The 16,098-nt window shown below is 43.8% G+C and overlaps 1 protein-coding gene across 2 annotated transcripts in view; it reads right to left on the reverse strand.

Annotated features, from left to right (window-relative positions):
• Nucleotides 1-381: 381 nt before the first annotated feature.
• The window catches only part of Abhd2 (abhydrolase domain containing 2, acylglycerol lipase), a 100,854-nt gene continuing 85,137 nt past the window's right edge, over nt 382-16,098 (reverse strand). For both annotated transcript variants that reach the window (XM_026388103.2, XM_026388105.2), the window contains exons 7-11: nt 13,523-13,615; nt 10,243-10,353; nt 8,324-8,393; nt 6,778-6,862; nt 382-4,886 (exon numbers count right to left, since the gene is read on the reverse strand). In XM_026388103.2, the coding sequence (XP_026243888.1) occupies nt 4,690-4,886; nt 6,778-6,862; nt 8,324-8,393; nt 10,243-10,353; nt 13,523-13,615 (556 nt within the window). In that variant the 3' untranslated portion in view covers nt 382-4,689. The remainder of the gene's footprint in view (nt 4,887-6,777; nt 6,863-8,323; nt 8,394-10,242; nt 10,354-13,522; nt 13,616-16,098) is intronic.

Below are 16,098 nucleotides of genomic sequence, written 5' to 3' on the forward strand. Positions count from 1 at the left end.
CTCAGAATGTTTGACTTATTCCACTAGTGAGAAATTAACTTCAGCTTATTTATTAGCGATCCATGAAAGCTCTACCAGCATATGCCTGGAAAAAGGTTCAGAAAACATGATGGACTGACTCTTCCAAAAGGGTAGCATCTATTCTGGGAGCCTGAGAATGGGGAGCTGGACTCCATGGCCTGAATTCAAGAGCCACGATGGAGGATGCTGGCTGCAGCACCCAGAGGCGGCAGTAGCAGTGATGCAGGCACAGCTTTTGCTATGGATGGCTTTCCAGTTTTCTCTGCCAGCCAGCTTCAAATATAATTTGGCAAAAACAATCCTAGTTTATGAAAGATGGGGTACTTTCCTCTGCTAACAGGTGGAAGGAAAATTTGTCCCAATTGGTTGGCCTCTACATGCCACAGGCAGGCCACTTTTCATGACTTTTTGGAGCATCCAAGTAATCCAAAGAAGACATATGCCAGAGATGAGGGGTTTTGGCCCATCTGGATCATGTCTATTGTTGAGGGGTGGGAGGTGGGGACAGAACATAATAAGGAGCCTACAGGACACTTGAGGATACTTTCTGGTTTTGTTTCAAAATTCCATAGCAGAAGAATTTTAGTTCTTCCACCATGATATTGTAATACCAGGGGATTTTCTACAGGTGTGGTAAGGCTTTTGGGCAAAGAAAATAATTCCAGATGATACAGTGACAGAATGCTGCAGCAAAATGCTTACTTATGACTCTCCTGCCTTCCTAAAGGATGAAGACATGAGTCCTTCATGTCTTCATTTAGTGTCAGGACACTAGATGTGGTGTTTCAATGGTCTTTACTTTAAGTCAAGGCCACAGGAAAAGCCTCTCACATCTGGAACACCTGTGTGCTTGGCAAACACAAACAAGAACACACGTATCATTTCCTTGGAGCTGGCAAAATCCATCTTAAGTCACCTAGTTACAAAGAGAATTCTCATTTGATGTTAGAAGCTCAGTTGCTCACAAGTTCACTTCAATGAAGACCATGGGATAGAATGAAAGCCTGGGCAGGAAGGACTTCTGCCCTGGGCATTTTCCATGCTCTGCCTGATCACACTGAAGGATGAAGTTATTGTCCTCATCCTGATGGCCAGCACCTGCCATAGTCATGAGACTGCCCTTAGAATAGCAAGGATACTGCGATGACAACTCCCCTTGGGAGAGAAGCCAGTGAGACACAAGGCTTTAGAAGCTATCCAGGGGCCTAACCAGGAAAAGCTGAATGTACAAACTCCCTCATTCAAGTCCCCTCAAATAAGCTTTGGCAGATGACATGGCTGTTTGTTTCTACCTGCAAGGGCTTGAAGAGGCCAACTTCAGGCAAGTGTTCCACAAAGATCAGGCAAATGATATGTAAATGAAGTCGTCTTAGGATGGCCTAAGATGAGGTGACAGGCTCAGGCATGTGAAGTGACTTGCCCACTTGTCCAATGTGAATCAGAGACATTAGGGATGAGAAGCTACGTCTCCTGGACTCTGGTTCCCTAATACCAGGTCAAGAAAGGAACATTCCTTTTTAGTGTATTTCCACTCTCACAGTGGGGCCTAAGGTTCCCTTATGCCTGAAACGCTGCAGAGAAGTTAACAGAATATTGTAACAACAAATAACTCTCTATCTTCATTCTGGTCTGGAATCATTGGTGCAAACTCACCACAAAAAAGAGAAAAGGTTTTCTTCGAGACTGTTGAACTCCCTTTTAACATACATGTATCAAAGAGACCCAATGCACTTTTTCAAGACAGGCAATACTAATTTGACTGGGAGCAACGTCTTTAAATTATCTGGGGGGTGGGGGGAGCAGGGAGCACAACTGGAGAAGAGTGGGGTGCTTCTTTCCCTTGGTTTCTGACATATTATTCCTGCCACAGAATTGTCTAGATCTATGCAATTTATATCCTTAATTTGATTTCAAAACAGAATATTCAAACACTTTCTGAAAATCCAGGCTTGTTTCAGCCCAGCTAAGACCTTCATAGCAAGAAGAGCATTCACATTATCATCAGAAAGGAATGACTTTGGGAAAAAAATCGAGGAAGCCCAGAGAAAGGAGAAAAGATGACCTACATATAAAGTGCTGCTCCCTCATTTATTAGGCAAGTTTGCATCTCTACATTCAGTGCCTCTGTGCTCTCATTCAGGGACAAACAAGAATTTTCCTGTAAGACAGCCACAGTCATATTCTCATTTCCATGCCTGAGAGCCTGAAGCTTGAATAAAGGGCTTCAGTTGATTTCATGTGAACCAAAATGGAATGTAAGTGCCATTCAGAGTTCCACACTAAAGAGATTTCAGCTGGGACGTGGCCCCCCAGTCCTGGGGGTGGGGAATTCCGGCTGTGTGGCAACAAAGGCTCTGCCCCAGCCTGCCTCTCCTGGGGTGAGAGGCTTCCAGGCCTGCCATATAGGCCAGCTCCTGGGACAAGCCCCCGCCCCCCTTCCCCCCCTTCCTGTGTGTGAGGCCTCAGGACTGTTCTTCTCCTGGAGGGAGGGGTACCTGGGCCACTACTTCCACAGCAGGTCAAGGATGTGGCCTCAAACAAGTGAAAGGAGCCCCTCACTTCCAAATGCCGATTCCATCCTATTAAGTTATTGCTTGATGGACCTATTTTAGTAAAAAGTCTGAGAAACGAAAGTATGGCCCTAAACCCAGATTACAGATGTGGGTGGTGGAGAGAAAAGCAACAGAGGAGAAAGACTAGCTTCCAAATCGAGGCATAGATGATAAAGTGCCAATTTGTGCTAAAAGAACACGAAGAGGAGATGCGTTAAAGAAATGTCAACTTGGGGGGGAAGTTGTAATGACAGGATTTAGCAAGTGTGAGAAATTATACCAAGACAAAGTCAAGACCACAGTAATCTCAGTCTTTTGAGATAATGGCTGTTTCTGATGTTATTAGGATGATCTGGTGATTGTCAGAAAACAACTTCAGGTTACAGATGTAATTGTCACAGTCACTTGGGCCAATGCCCAAACTGTGGCCACAGGGGCTGGCATTCAGGTGCCCAGGTGGCTCCCTTTATTCCTTAAACATCCACACAGACCACTTATTCCAGTCTGTCCTGGAGCCAAAGGAGATGCAGCAAAGAAAATATATTTTTTTAAAGTATTCAGGCAATTTCACTCATAGTTCTATTTAATTCCAGATAGCAACTGCTGATTTTTCAAAGCACAGGGTTCTTAGATCTTCAAGTACCACAGGATGGGAGAAAAGAAGTACTTGAAACCTATAGTGACATTTCCACTTGAAAAGACATTTCAGAAAGATCTAGCCAACCAACAACAAATAGAGGCTATTCATTTAAAAATCCAGTTTCAAAACAACACCCTCTTTGGTTGGAAATATCTTTCTTCTTCAAACTTGGATCCAACTTTTGAATTGTTTAGTATCAAAAGCCAGAGTTAGAGGGACCTGGGTTAAAAAAACTAAAATTACAATTAAGTGCTCAAAAGACCCCCAAAATCTCTTTATATGAAATGTGGGGGCGGGGGGGGGGGGTGGCGGATAGGGAAAAAGAAAGGTAAATGCTTAGCCTGGGAGAAGAGCTCCCAGCCTCGCCTGGAGGGATGTTCTCTCAAAGCTCAGTAAACTGAGTTTGTCATTGAACTTAGGACTGGTGGTCATCTCAGCAATCTACCTGGTCCAAGTCCCTCATTTCATAGGCGAAGAGACTCAAGTCCAAAGAGACTTATCCAGGGTCATATAGCAGGTGAGAATCAGAGCCAGGGCTCAGCCCAAAGGCCCACTCCCACTCAGGGTCCTTTGTGGGGACACTACACTGATTATACAAGGGCAGCTATGCAACAGGCCTTGCTGCTCTGGAGGCCCCTGGGAGCAAAGAGACATCAATGACGATGAATTTCAATAAAATGAGCCACCAAGATGCTTCTAATTTAAAGGCGCTATAGAACAATGTGTCCCAAATTTGCCTCGTGATGAGAATCCCTTGGGGCACTTGTCAAAAATTAAAATCTCCAGGCTCCTTCCCAGACCCAATGAGTCAGCCTCTCTAAGGGGAGGGACCTGGGAGGCTGAATTTTTAACAAGTGTCTCAAGCAACTCTCAGCAGTGGCAACAAGGTATGAGGGGATTGTCCTAATGGATGGTGAGGGAGGATACTTGGCTTGTGACTCAAGTGGAATTTCCTTTGCCATTTAAGAGGCTGCACTCTGGCCTGGGAATTGCAGGCTCCCAGATTCCCAGGCTGAGTCACATCTTCAGCATTGGCCCAGAATGGTGAGCTTTTGTCAGGGTCTACATAGGACACATACAACCACCACAAAACGACATATATCCTTCACTGTTCTCAGGGAAAAGCCTTTTGATTGGCAAAGCAGAATGGCTGTTCAGACACATTTTTAATAGGGAAACTAGATGTAATTGGCTTAAAAGCAATCAGAAGCTGAAAAAACCGGACAGAAGGGTGAGAACCCTGTCATTTGTCACCATGGCTAACAATGCAATGGAGAAAACCAGTAACTAAGCACAAAAATAGCCTGGAGCTCCCAAGGAGAGCCTCCTACTCGAGACACCTGTGCACGATGGGGCCCCCGCTGATGATCGGAGGTCAGGTCCAGGTCGCTGAGGGAGATGGGAGACCTGAAACAGCGGGCAAGGGGACGCGGGTTCCAGAGGAGGGTCGCTGGAGCGCGCCAGAGTCCGGAGGCCTCACTCCAGCTCCGCCTCCATCTGCTCCGTGTCGGAGCACTGCGACTTGTTTCGTTCCCACTGGCAGATGGCATTCGCATACTCCACCACCAGCTTATCCATCCACGTCAGGGGTTCGGGAAACAGCACAGAGCCCTCAAAGAAGCCCAGGTGGCCCCCATGCAGAGGCAGCACAAACATGACATTCTCCCGTTTCTCTGCAGGGGAAAGGCAGAGAGTTACCGCACTCTAGTTAGCTTCAGGCAGGAGATGTGAAGGGGAGTGAGCTGGCTGGGATGGCCTGGGCTTTGCTAACAGGGAAAAATCATCTAAGTGGGCATCTAACCTCTGCTCTCACTGCCTTGTTCACCAAAGTTGGCCAGCCAAGACAGTGGAACCTAGCTAGCTTTGGGACCGGCATGCCTTTGGGAAGAACAGGCACTGGCTTTAGAAATCCTTGGAACTCTTTTAAGTGGTTCTCAAACTTGGCTGCATATTAGAATCACCTGGGAAGCTTTTCAAGCTCCCTAAGTCTAGGCTGCACCCAGACTAATTAAATCAGAGACTCAGGGGTGGGAGGAGAAGAATGAGCAAGGGAGGGGAACCCAGGCACGGGTATTGCTAAAGCGCTCCAGGTGTTCGGTTATGCTTCCCAATTTTGTGCATCTGGATCCACCTGGGGTATCTTGTTAAAAATCTGAGGGTGGGCAGATTCTAAGGAGAGGTTCATAACACTCAGAGTGTTATTTCCTAGAGAACAAGGAGAATTCAACAGAGTCGATCATTTTTCATCCCACTCATTTATCTTTGAGACTAAGACTTAAAGCTGCAAGTTGTGTTAAAGCCTGAGCTGCCAATGCCACATGCTAGACAGCCATTCTGGGTTAATGACCTAGAGCTTGACTTTCTGATTCCATATTTAGGTTGATCCCACACAGGCTAGTAAAGGCCACTACTGAAAATGTGTGTACATGGGGCAGACAGGGGCAGCCAAGTTTAACAGGAAGCACCTGTCTTCCCAGGGGAATGACTGAAGGGCCCCCTGGCTGGCTTTCCAGGGCTGTTTTCTAGTCTTACCCACTTAATTCTTGCTCTTCAGTTGCTGTTTTGTAAGTTTCTATGTGACAGCACTAGCGCTGTGAACATCACTTAGAGCTCCAGAAGGGGACAAGTGCTGTTGCTTTCTCTCACTGCCATGCACATGGCTGAGTGGGTTGCACTTGTGCAGTGAGTCTGTGATTGGATGGGGGTTGACAGGAGACAGCTCCTTATCAATGTGACACTTGTCCTACACATAGCCTCCGACCTGGGCAGTGTAATAGGGCCCTGGCAGTGGTTCCTTTGTCTGCTCTACGATTTACTCTCCTGAGGGTCATGGGAGAACCAGAGGTATAGCTCTTCCTTCTGGTTATTATATGATATTTGCAAGATTCATATAATGGTTTCAATGTCCCTTTCATGCACCAAGTGGTCATCAGTGAGGAGCATGGAGATGATGTCCTAAGGATCTGAAATTACACTGAAAAGTAGCTGTGCAATTTCCTATCAAATCCTCCTTCTAAGCTCTCTGTGCTTTCTCTTTCTCCTATCCCACTGAGGATGGAACCCAGGGCTTTGGGCATGCTAGGCCAGCACTCTATTTTCCCTTTTAGCTTCTTATTCAGCACGAAATGAGACTGTGCTCACATGAGGCACAGTAACATTTCCATGAGCAACATTCTTTGCCATTTCAGTTGCTTATATTTTTATCCCTAAAGCAGATGGAGAGGCTGTCACCAGAGGTAATAGAACTGGCTTTTTTTTGTTTTGCTTTTCAGGTCAAATTTTACATGTAAATATCTCTTAAGTCAAACTCTCCTACTTAATAAAACCATAACTCTGAGACAATAATTCTGCAGAACACCAGGTGAATCTCCCCCCAAACTGTCTTGGTGATGGACATCAAGGATGGTTCTGGCTCCTGAACGATGATACTCTGCCTAGGCCCTTCACAACTCCAGAACTTGGAGGATAGGCATGAACTGTCCTTCCCTGAAGAGGTTGGTTCCCAGAGCTAAAGGAATAGTAAATTTGCTGAGTGGTTCGGGGAGGAGAAGAAGAAACACTTACCTGAAAGGGCCTTTGGAATGGTTAGAAGGCTTTCATGCACCAAGGGATCATCAGCTGCATTAACCAGCATGAGAGGCACATAGATCTACAACAACAAAGAATTGAATGAAATGATCAATTCCCTTTTCCAGATCCCATTGATTTAAGGTTCAGAATCACTACCAGACATGTCTTTGAAGCAAAAGGAAGAGGGTCACAGATTGGCTTGCTAAACAGATGGGATAAGGATGCCTGGTATTCACTGGCAGTAGGCTGAGTTACAGGTGCCACTGTGATCATCACCTGGCAGCAGGTATGTGCAGGGGCAAAGTTCCCAGTGTCCTCAGGTACCGAAGAGAGGGGAGTGCCGAGTGGCATTCACTGTCAAAATAATTGATTGGTCTTCATAGTGTTTCAAATTAGTCACACGTTTCAGAAAAATGACTTTACCAAGAGTTATGTGCCTACTCATTTGGTTTATATTGTGGGAAAGGAAAATGAAGTGCACTCCATTCCAGACAAAAAAGACTTTCCAGAAGAATCTGAAGGTTGAAATTATGAGTAGGCTGGTGAATAGCTGGGGATCTTGGCAGGACTGCATTCAGTATCCACTTTAGCAAAACAGCCAATGGTCTCCTTTTGCATTTGAGTGGAAATGGTGTTGACGTGGCACTCAGATTTTCCTGAACAGCCATGCCTTGTGAATGGCTGTGCTCTCCTGGAACTTTCTGATATTGGCTATACACAGCTCAACATTTATATAATGGCTTAAATAAATATGCCCAAAGCTGGGGTGATGATGCTAAAGTAGCTGGGAAGGCTACTAAAAGAGCAGAACTTTGATACACAATTATCTGCTATAGCTGGGGAAATGGTGAGCCAAACCAGCAGGTGGACCCTGAGAGAGATAAATGAGAAGTTCTGTGATTGTATAAAAAAGGCAGTTGTGCCAAGAGAATTTGAGAGACTGGCTTGGTGATGGGCTAGGTCAAAAAACATGTGGGAATTTTGATTAGCCACAAATTTAATACACACACTTATTGTAGCTGCTAAAAAAATGCATTGATGCAAACCAGTCTACTTAATCAACAGACATGCTCCTCATCATTTGGATAAATACATCCATTTGACTCTATACTCACTGGATCATGGCAGGAATTTGGAATTCCATTCTAGGCACCACACTAACAAAATACACAATAGCCAAAAAGAAGGGTTCAGGATGATAAGAAACCTGGAGCTCCCATGAAGAATGATGGTAGAAACTGGGTAGGATTACACTACCAAAGGGAGTCTAAGAAAAAAATGGGGTGTTGCAGCAATATTAAAGGCTTTCATATAGACTTGGGAGCAGCCTGGTCTAAGGGGTGGTTCTGGGATTAGTGTATGGTGGTCACAGAGGGACACACTTTGGTTTAATTAAAAAAAAAAAAAAGAGTCAAAAACTAGAACAGATCCAGCTAGAGTCTGGCTGAGCTTCCACTAGGAAATTCAGGAGGTATATTTTTGTACCATGGATGGAGCTGGGTGGAGTGACACGAATTCTGAGCCAGTGTTGTCTACTCACCCTGTGCAGGTACCTCATGCAGCTTTCTTCCTCATAGTACTCTTTCAGGGAGTTATAGCCATGGAACTTCCTGGAACATAACAAAAAAGAAAAAAAAAAAAAAAAAGAAAAGGAAAAAGGACAAAACAACATTTGTCATAAGATGGAAATATTGAGCTGATTATTATCTAATTCTCATGCTAACTCACTGCATTGGTAGAATATGCACAGGCAGCCAAGCCTGGTCTAAATGCTGAGTTGATTTTATTACCACTCTAGTTTCTATATTAACTTGTCCTATCAGCAGAACAGGTAGCAGTGTTTAGGGTCAAGAATGCTGGCTTTGGCATCTGAGTTCAAATCCTGGCTCTGCTACTTACTGGCTGCGTGACTTCAAGAGAATGGTTCATCCTGTGTAAAATAGGTCTGAAAACAGGAACTTTTTGATGGTGCCGCAATAGTAATTTCACTTAAGTGCTACTAGCCTGGTAACTGGCTGAGAGGAACAACTCAGTGTCATCTATAATTATTAGTGGATGTTACATCATTTGAAACATCAATGAAACCATAAATCACTATAGACAGAGAAACTTAATTCAAAGGCTACAACTTTCTTTTCAAAAGAGTTCTTATTGGTCACTTAAATGGGAATAAAATGTGGAGCAGTAATCAGAGACAAATTGACACTTAATAAAACCTTCAGTGCACCAGCCTGAAAGTCTTGTAGTTTTTTTTTTGAACTAGGATTGAACCTGGGGCACTTCTACCCCAGCTGTCTTTGACGTCTTTGCCAAGAAAGCTCAGGCTGGACCGTCAGGGACTCTTGCTGTGTAGACATCATCTCCAGTACCTCTGTCCCTGTGAAATCTGTCCCTTCTCATCCTATTTCTCCAGTATGACTTGTGAGAGATCTGTGAGGAGGTTGCCAATACTGATATAAATCCGCTACATGATTATGAAGGAAGAAATTTACAAAGAGTTGAGAACATTCTCTTTTGGGCTTAAAAAATTGAGAAGATGAATTGAGAAATTAAAATTATTTTTTTTTCTTATTAGACACCACAGTAAGTCACATGCCCCATCTTAAGTGGGGGTGGGGTATGGTTCCTTCTACTCTTTTTGAACATACCAATAATTTCCTAGTGTCTGTTTCCCTTGAGAAACTGTTAACAAGCACATTTCAAGGCTACTTGGTGTAAGAAGGCTACTAAAATCTTGAGAAGAAGAAAAGTATAATTTTCACGTCCTCAGGCCTTTCTCTCCCTATCTATTGGATAAATACTTGTTTGCTTTAGGTAACATCAAAGGTATCAAATGATTATTTTAAAAGGATGATCTTTTGTGGTCAGAGATCCACACCTTTTCCAGCTAAGGCCAACTTCAGTCAGACACTACTGGCAGCAGGAAAGAAGACACTGTGAGGGTCGTGTTACAGGCGCCAGGAGGGGCCAGGCAGGTGGAGGGAAAACAAGAAGTAGGCAGGGTTTGCATCTTACACAGAGACGTCTCCAGGCCCCAATGGAAGAGGCTCTGTCCATTTTGCTTGACACACACAGCTTTCTTGGTCTTTGTTTTTTTTTTTTCATTTTTGATGGTAACGTCACTTCCTTTCCTTCCACTGAGAAGGCAGGTTTATGTGACACCTGATCTTGCCCTGGTCCTGAGGCAGAACAGCCAGGGGAAGGACTGAGGGTGACTAGGGTGTGCACACCCAGCCCCTTGACTCATGTCAATTGTGCCATGTAGGACGAGTTGTCAGACCCTCTACCTATTTCTCAAGAAATTAGAATTTTTCTGTTAAATCTGTTTTTAAACACTGGCTGCTTATTCCCTTACCACTAAAGTGGGAAAAGCAAAGAGCTGTGCTGGGCAGAGCTGGCCTGCAGCTTCCCGTCTGGCGGCCCACCCCCGAGCATTCCTCTCCAGCTTCATGGACCTACCTCATCACGTTGTCATCAATCTGCATCAAGGATGTAGCTGTGTAGAGCCGGCTCAAGTCCGTGTCCTCCAGGCTCTGGGGTTTCTTCACATGGTCTCCAAAAAGAGCTTGCCTTGGGGGAAGACACAAAAACAAGGAGAAATTGACCAAATGATATCATTCTATTGAATGCATGTATGAACATGTAATAATGAATCCCACTATTATGTATAATTATAATACACCAATCAAATAAAAAAAAAATCACATGCAGAGAGAAACTAACAGAGCCTGCTTCCATGTCCAGAGGCAAGTCCGGAGAGTTGTGACCACATGAACCAGAGTCCATGTGGTAAGTTAGAAACATCCTTTCAGCCTTTAGAATGTCCTAGAGGATGAACCTGAGTGGTGATTTTTGAAGAACGTTCAGAAAGATGAACACAAAGACCTTACTGTCCTCTTGGGGGCACTAGAAAAACTAAAGATTGTGTGTTTGAAACTAGTTGAATATTACAGGACCTCAGCACAGAGGAGGTATCAGGATGAGTCCTGGGTAGTGACTCACCACTCACCCTTACACTGGTATTGACAATGACTCCTTTGGCAGGGCCCCTTGCCCTTTATGAGCCATTTATGTTGCTTAACAAGGAAGACAACGATAACCTATTTAGCATTTGGGTAAATAAACATCACCCAAAGACTTAGCTAAAAAGCTGTATAAGATCATTCCTTGGTATCCATGTGCGACTGGTTCTAGGACACCTCCCCACCCCAGATAACAAAATCCATGGATGCTCTAGTCCCTTCCATAAAATGGTGTAGGATTTATTTAGTGTGTGTGTGTTTGTGTTTTATTTTGGGTTGGGGTCTCACTGCGTTGCCTAGCCTGGCTTTGAACTCCTGGGCTTAAGTGTTTCTCCTGCCTCAGCATCCTGAGAGCTGAGATTATGGATGGACCCACAAACATGCCTTGCTTTAGGATTTGCACATGACCTATGCCATCCATCCTCATGAATACTTTAAATCATCTATAGGTTACTTATAGTAATTAACACAGATGCTACGTAAAAGTTGTATTGTTTAGGAAACAATGATAAGAAAAGTCTGTACATGTTCAGGACAGATACAACCTTTGTAGGTCTAATATTTTTATCCACTGTTGGTTGAAACAGGGGATGAAGAGCTCATGTAGATACAGAGCCAACTGTATTCAGTACAGTGGTTATTTCTAGGGAGAAGCAGATCCATCTTGAGAGCAACACAACAAAGGGGTCAAAATGTACATGGTAGCCTGCTCTTCCCAGAAAGAACTCTCAGTCACACAGCTGAGGGAGGAGTGAGTTTGCTTTGAGGTTTGGTTCTATGGTAGGAAAGTGTCATTACAGAAACTCAGTGTTTTGCATATTTTCACAACCTTTCCAAAAGAAGACAGATACATTACTCTAGCACTTATTTTTTTCAAAAGATAATTAGGAAGGGGCTGGGGCTGTAGCTCAGTGGTAAAGTGCTTGCCTCACATGTGTGAGGCACTGGGTTGATCCTCAGCACCACGTAAAAATAAAAAAAGATACTGTGTGTTCATCTACAAATAAATAAATATTAAAAAAAAGATAATTAGGAAGATTATCTTATATATCTATGGGACAGGGTTCACAAGTTAAAGTTTTTTAAAATTTCAGAGTATTTGGATTTTTTAAAAAATAATGTTTAGTTGTTGATGGACCTTCATTTTATTCATTTGTTTATATGCGGTGCTGAGAATTGAACCCAGGGCCTCACACATGCTAGGCAAGTGCTCTATCGCTGAGCCATAACGCCAGCACAGTATCTGGCTTTTTATAGAAAAAGTTTAAAAGATAAATATACTTATGCACATTTTTACAATTTGTTAAGAATCACATAATGAACTTTACAGACCATTTTATTTATTTAATTAATTAAAAAAAAATATTTATTTTTTAGTTTTCGGCAGACACAACATCTTTGTATGTGGTGCTAAGGATCGAACCCGGGCCGCACGCATGCCAGGCGAGCGCGTTACCGCTTGAGCCACATCTCCAGCCCCTACAGACCATTTTAGTAGCAAGACCAAATCCTTTAGCAAAACAGATCTTGTCTGGAAGGAGTCTTGCTTGACTCCGGAAGTGTAGAGGGCAGAGGATTTGGATGTGGCCTTGGTGCCCTGACTCTGCCCCTTCTGGAATAATGACTCTGGCAAATCTCTGGAGCACCCACTCAGTTGAGTCACACCCATCTCAGTACATGGCTGATGCTCAAACTACATGAACTGAATGCAAATAGTTGATTATTATAGTACAGGGACATAAATGTCCCTCTGTTCTGTATCCACCCAACATGAGGACCTAAGGATATGCCTGGCAGCTTGGCAGCCTGAAGGGCTATAAGCCTCAGCCTTGCTCAGGCATCAGATGACCCATTCATTCACAGGAAGCCCCACCTGGGGTCAGGCTGGAATGGGCAGCACAACATCTCCATTTATTTATTTATTTAGGTACCAGGGATTGAACCCAGGGGTATTTAACCACTGAGCTACATCACCAACAACCCCCTTCTCCCCTTTTTAAAAAATGTTGAAACAGGGCCTTGCTAAGTTGCTTAGGACTTTGCTCAACAACATCTCCTTTTAACCATTGAAAAAAAGAGACTAAGAGCTGGGCATGATGGTGGACACCTATAGTCCCTGCTTGATTGCTTTTCCTAGTATAGTGACAAAAATCCCTCCAAAGTGTAATTTTTGAGTGTTCATTATGTGCCAGGCTCTGGGAAAAATCCAAACAAGCCCAAGCCCTCCAAGTCTTCCTATGTAGTTTAAGACCCAGGATTCACACAGGGGAAGCTGTAGAAAAGCAACCTGGCAGAGGATGAGACCTGAGATGGGCCTTAAAGGATGGGCTGGGTCTGCAAGCAGAGATGCTAGGAAAGGTAGTCATCAGGGAGGAAAAAGAGATGGGAGCAAAAACAGTAATGATAATGACATAATTATTGCTAATATTTGTCGCAGGCTCCTGTTCTCCAGGCACTGCTCTAAGTGCTTGATGGGTTAATCTGGGAAGGCAGGATGAGCATGATGAATGTGGAGCAGCTCCAGCCTCGAGCACACAGGAGCTGACACTTCAACCTGAGCCTCCTGTCACAGCTGCTTGGGCAGAACCCCAAGGGCCACCACCCTGTTGTTTTTTTATTTTGTTATTCTGGAAAAACAGGAGTTCTGGCTTTTAGTGATTCCCAAAACAGCTCAGAAAGAAGCCATGTGTTTCCTGAGAGAATGGAAAGGGCCATACCTGTGTGAGAGAATGATCTTCTTCATGTTGTCAGCCATGAGGAAGTTGTAGAAGCGCCGGCACTGGTCCCACTGCATGAAGGTTTCCTGGGCCCTGAAAGAACCATGGAGAGTGAGAGGGATGTGGTGGGGAGGCTGGGGTGGGTGCAGGCCAACTGGGGGCTCGTGCTGCTGCAGTGAGATACTATCATGGAGAGCTCTGGTTGTTCAGATGCTGGGACAGAGGCTTTGATGTGCATTGCTCAAACTTCTGTACAGAGACCAGTGGAGGAACCACCATGTGCCTTTGAAGCTGATCTCAGCAGGACCAACTAGGGCCAGAGAGACCCTATTATTTGTGAACTATGCTCCTGACACTTGTCCAGCCAGCCTTCCCTTAGTCATAGAACTTTCCATAGTCTGCTTTGATGGCCATTTGAATACTTTCTCCATTTAACTTCCTACCCTGCAGGCAAAATTATCTGGCTTAACCCATTTTGTTCTATCATCCCAGATGTGAAATTTCCATAAAAACTCAAATATAATATACAATTATGTAATAATAAAACCATAATATTATAATAAAAATAATACAAAATATAATAATATATAAACTCTACATTATGATTTCCAACCAATTTTAATGCACCTGTGTCAATTTAAATGCAATATTTGCAGAACTGAAAACTTGGGACTTAATGGGTTAATATTGGGAGCCTCTAAGGTGAGGGTGGATGTGAAGTTTGGTGTAGAGAAAAACCTAAAAACAATTACTCTTGTTGCTGTTTGAAAGGCAAAAGAAAAATCATAAAATCTGACCTTATCCAAGCAAACTTTTTTTTTTTGGATTAGCCTTAGAATATCAGAGTGGTGAGGAGACAGAAGTGAAGGCAGGGAGGCCAGTGACACCCCCTAGGCACAGGGGAGCTGGCTGGGAAGTCCTTCTGCTGTTAGGGCTATACACGGTTAGCCTACCTGTTGAGGGTCATCTTTGACCCACGTAATTGTGGCACTAGGCTAGAAATAGTGTCCTTGTTTCCAGAGCCCGAGCTTGGCCATCACCCTGTGAGGGAGGCATGGGAACACTGCTGGCCTTGTTTACAGGTCCCCGTAGCCTGATGTCCATGCCCACGTGACAGATGAACAAACCCAAAGGGCTCGTTTCCACCATGGGAACTTGGTCCTCCCCACTCAATGCTCTCCTCCTGGGTATGAATCCAAGCAGGCCACTATTGGTCCACATCAATTAAAAAGAAAGTTTCATTTTGCAGATTTCTGAGTCTCTAGGCCTGATTCCACCCTGTCAATTCCTCTGGGTGACACTCTGCCCACATAGAATCCACAGGATTCATCTTCTAGATGGCAATAGAGACTGAATGGTTCACAGTTGTTTTGTTTTGTTTTTTTAAATCCAGAGAGTTTATAAAAGTAATTTCCCTAAAGCAGCCAGCTTCAATTTTGGAATGACAAGCATTTCCCATAATATCTTAGAAAAAAAAAGTGGGGAATTAAAAGTGAAATGGTTTGTGAATTTAATGGCCTATAATATTCTTCTAAAACACAAGGGTCAAAAGTCAAAGTGGAGACTTAATACCACCTTCCAAGGTCAGAAGGTCACTATGTGAATGTATGGGAACCTCCCCCCACTCTACAGAAACAGAAAGGACAGGCCAGATCACTACTGAGGCAGCACTGTAGACACCTACCTCAGGGTCTGAGAAAGGGGGTCACCCAACCAGTGAGCCATGTGCTCCTCTTCTCTGAACTTATACCCAAGCGGCCCCTTCCCCTTAAGAGTCCCAGCTTTGTCTTGCATCATCCATTTCTCACTTTGCTGACCTTCTAACTGAAGGAACATTCTTGCTAATGTGAGTACCTCCCTTAAGAGAGGGGCTGCATAGGCAGGGAAGGGAGGAGGGGGCTGCCATAAAACTGTTAAGATATAAAAAGATGCTCTGGGACTGCAAGAAGATTTTCGCTGGAATAATAAATATCTCAATGAAAGTCTCTGGTGATTCACAGGTGCCTGGGCCCAAGGAGGGACCAGACAAGGATGTTGAGATCAATGTTTCACTTGGTTTATTTTGGCTAACATTGATTTCTAGGATCTTTGGTTTGCCACTCAGTCTGTTTAGGAGCTGTCTTTTACAACCTTTGGGTATATAATTAAGGAATTGAAACTTGATTTTATATAAGTTTAATAAAACATAATCAAAATTGGTGTGTTATAAAAAACACACAGTCCAATACTAAAAAGAAAGGTATTCCAAACTACTGAAAATTAATTGTCCTGCGGAGGAGTGTTAAAGATCAAAGAGATACAGAGAAGAGTCAAAAGTGAGTTTTAACTGGTTAGACTACAGTGGTCACAGTCACCATTTCCAGGGACAGAAAAAGAGACAAGTAGATTATCTGGATACACTGCCTATCAAGAGCCTCACACATGCAGCTCCCACAGATGCAAATTCTGATTTATCCACTTTGTTTTTGCAGTGAATGGAGGCAGGACAAAGGCTTTTTGGGTCTGGTGAAGGGATAAAGGTCTAAGAAGATGTCTGGGCTCAAATGGTAGAGGGAGGACTTGAAACATGGCCCATA

Source organism: Urocitellus parryii, chromosome 6 (assembly GCF_045843805.1).
Source record: "Urocitellus parryii isolate mUroPar1 chromosome 6, mUroPar1.hap1, whole genome shotgun sequence".
NCBI classification, from domain to species: Eukaryota; Metazoa; Chordata; class Mammalia; order Rodentia; family Sciuridae; genus Urocitellus; species Urocitellus parryii.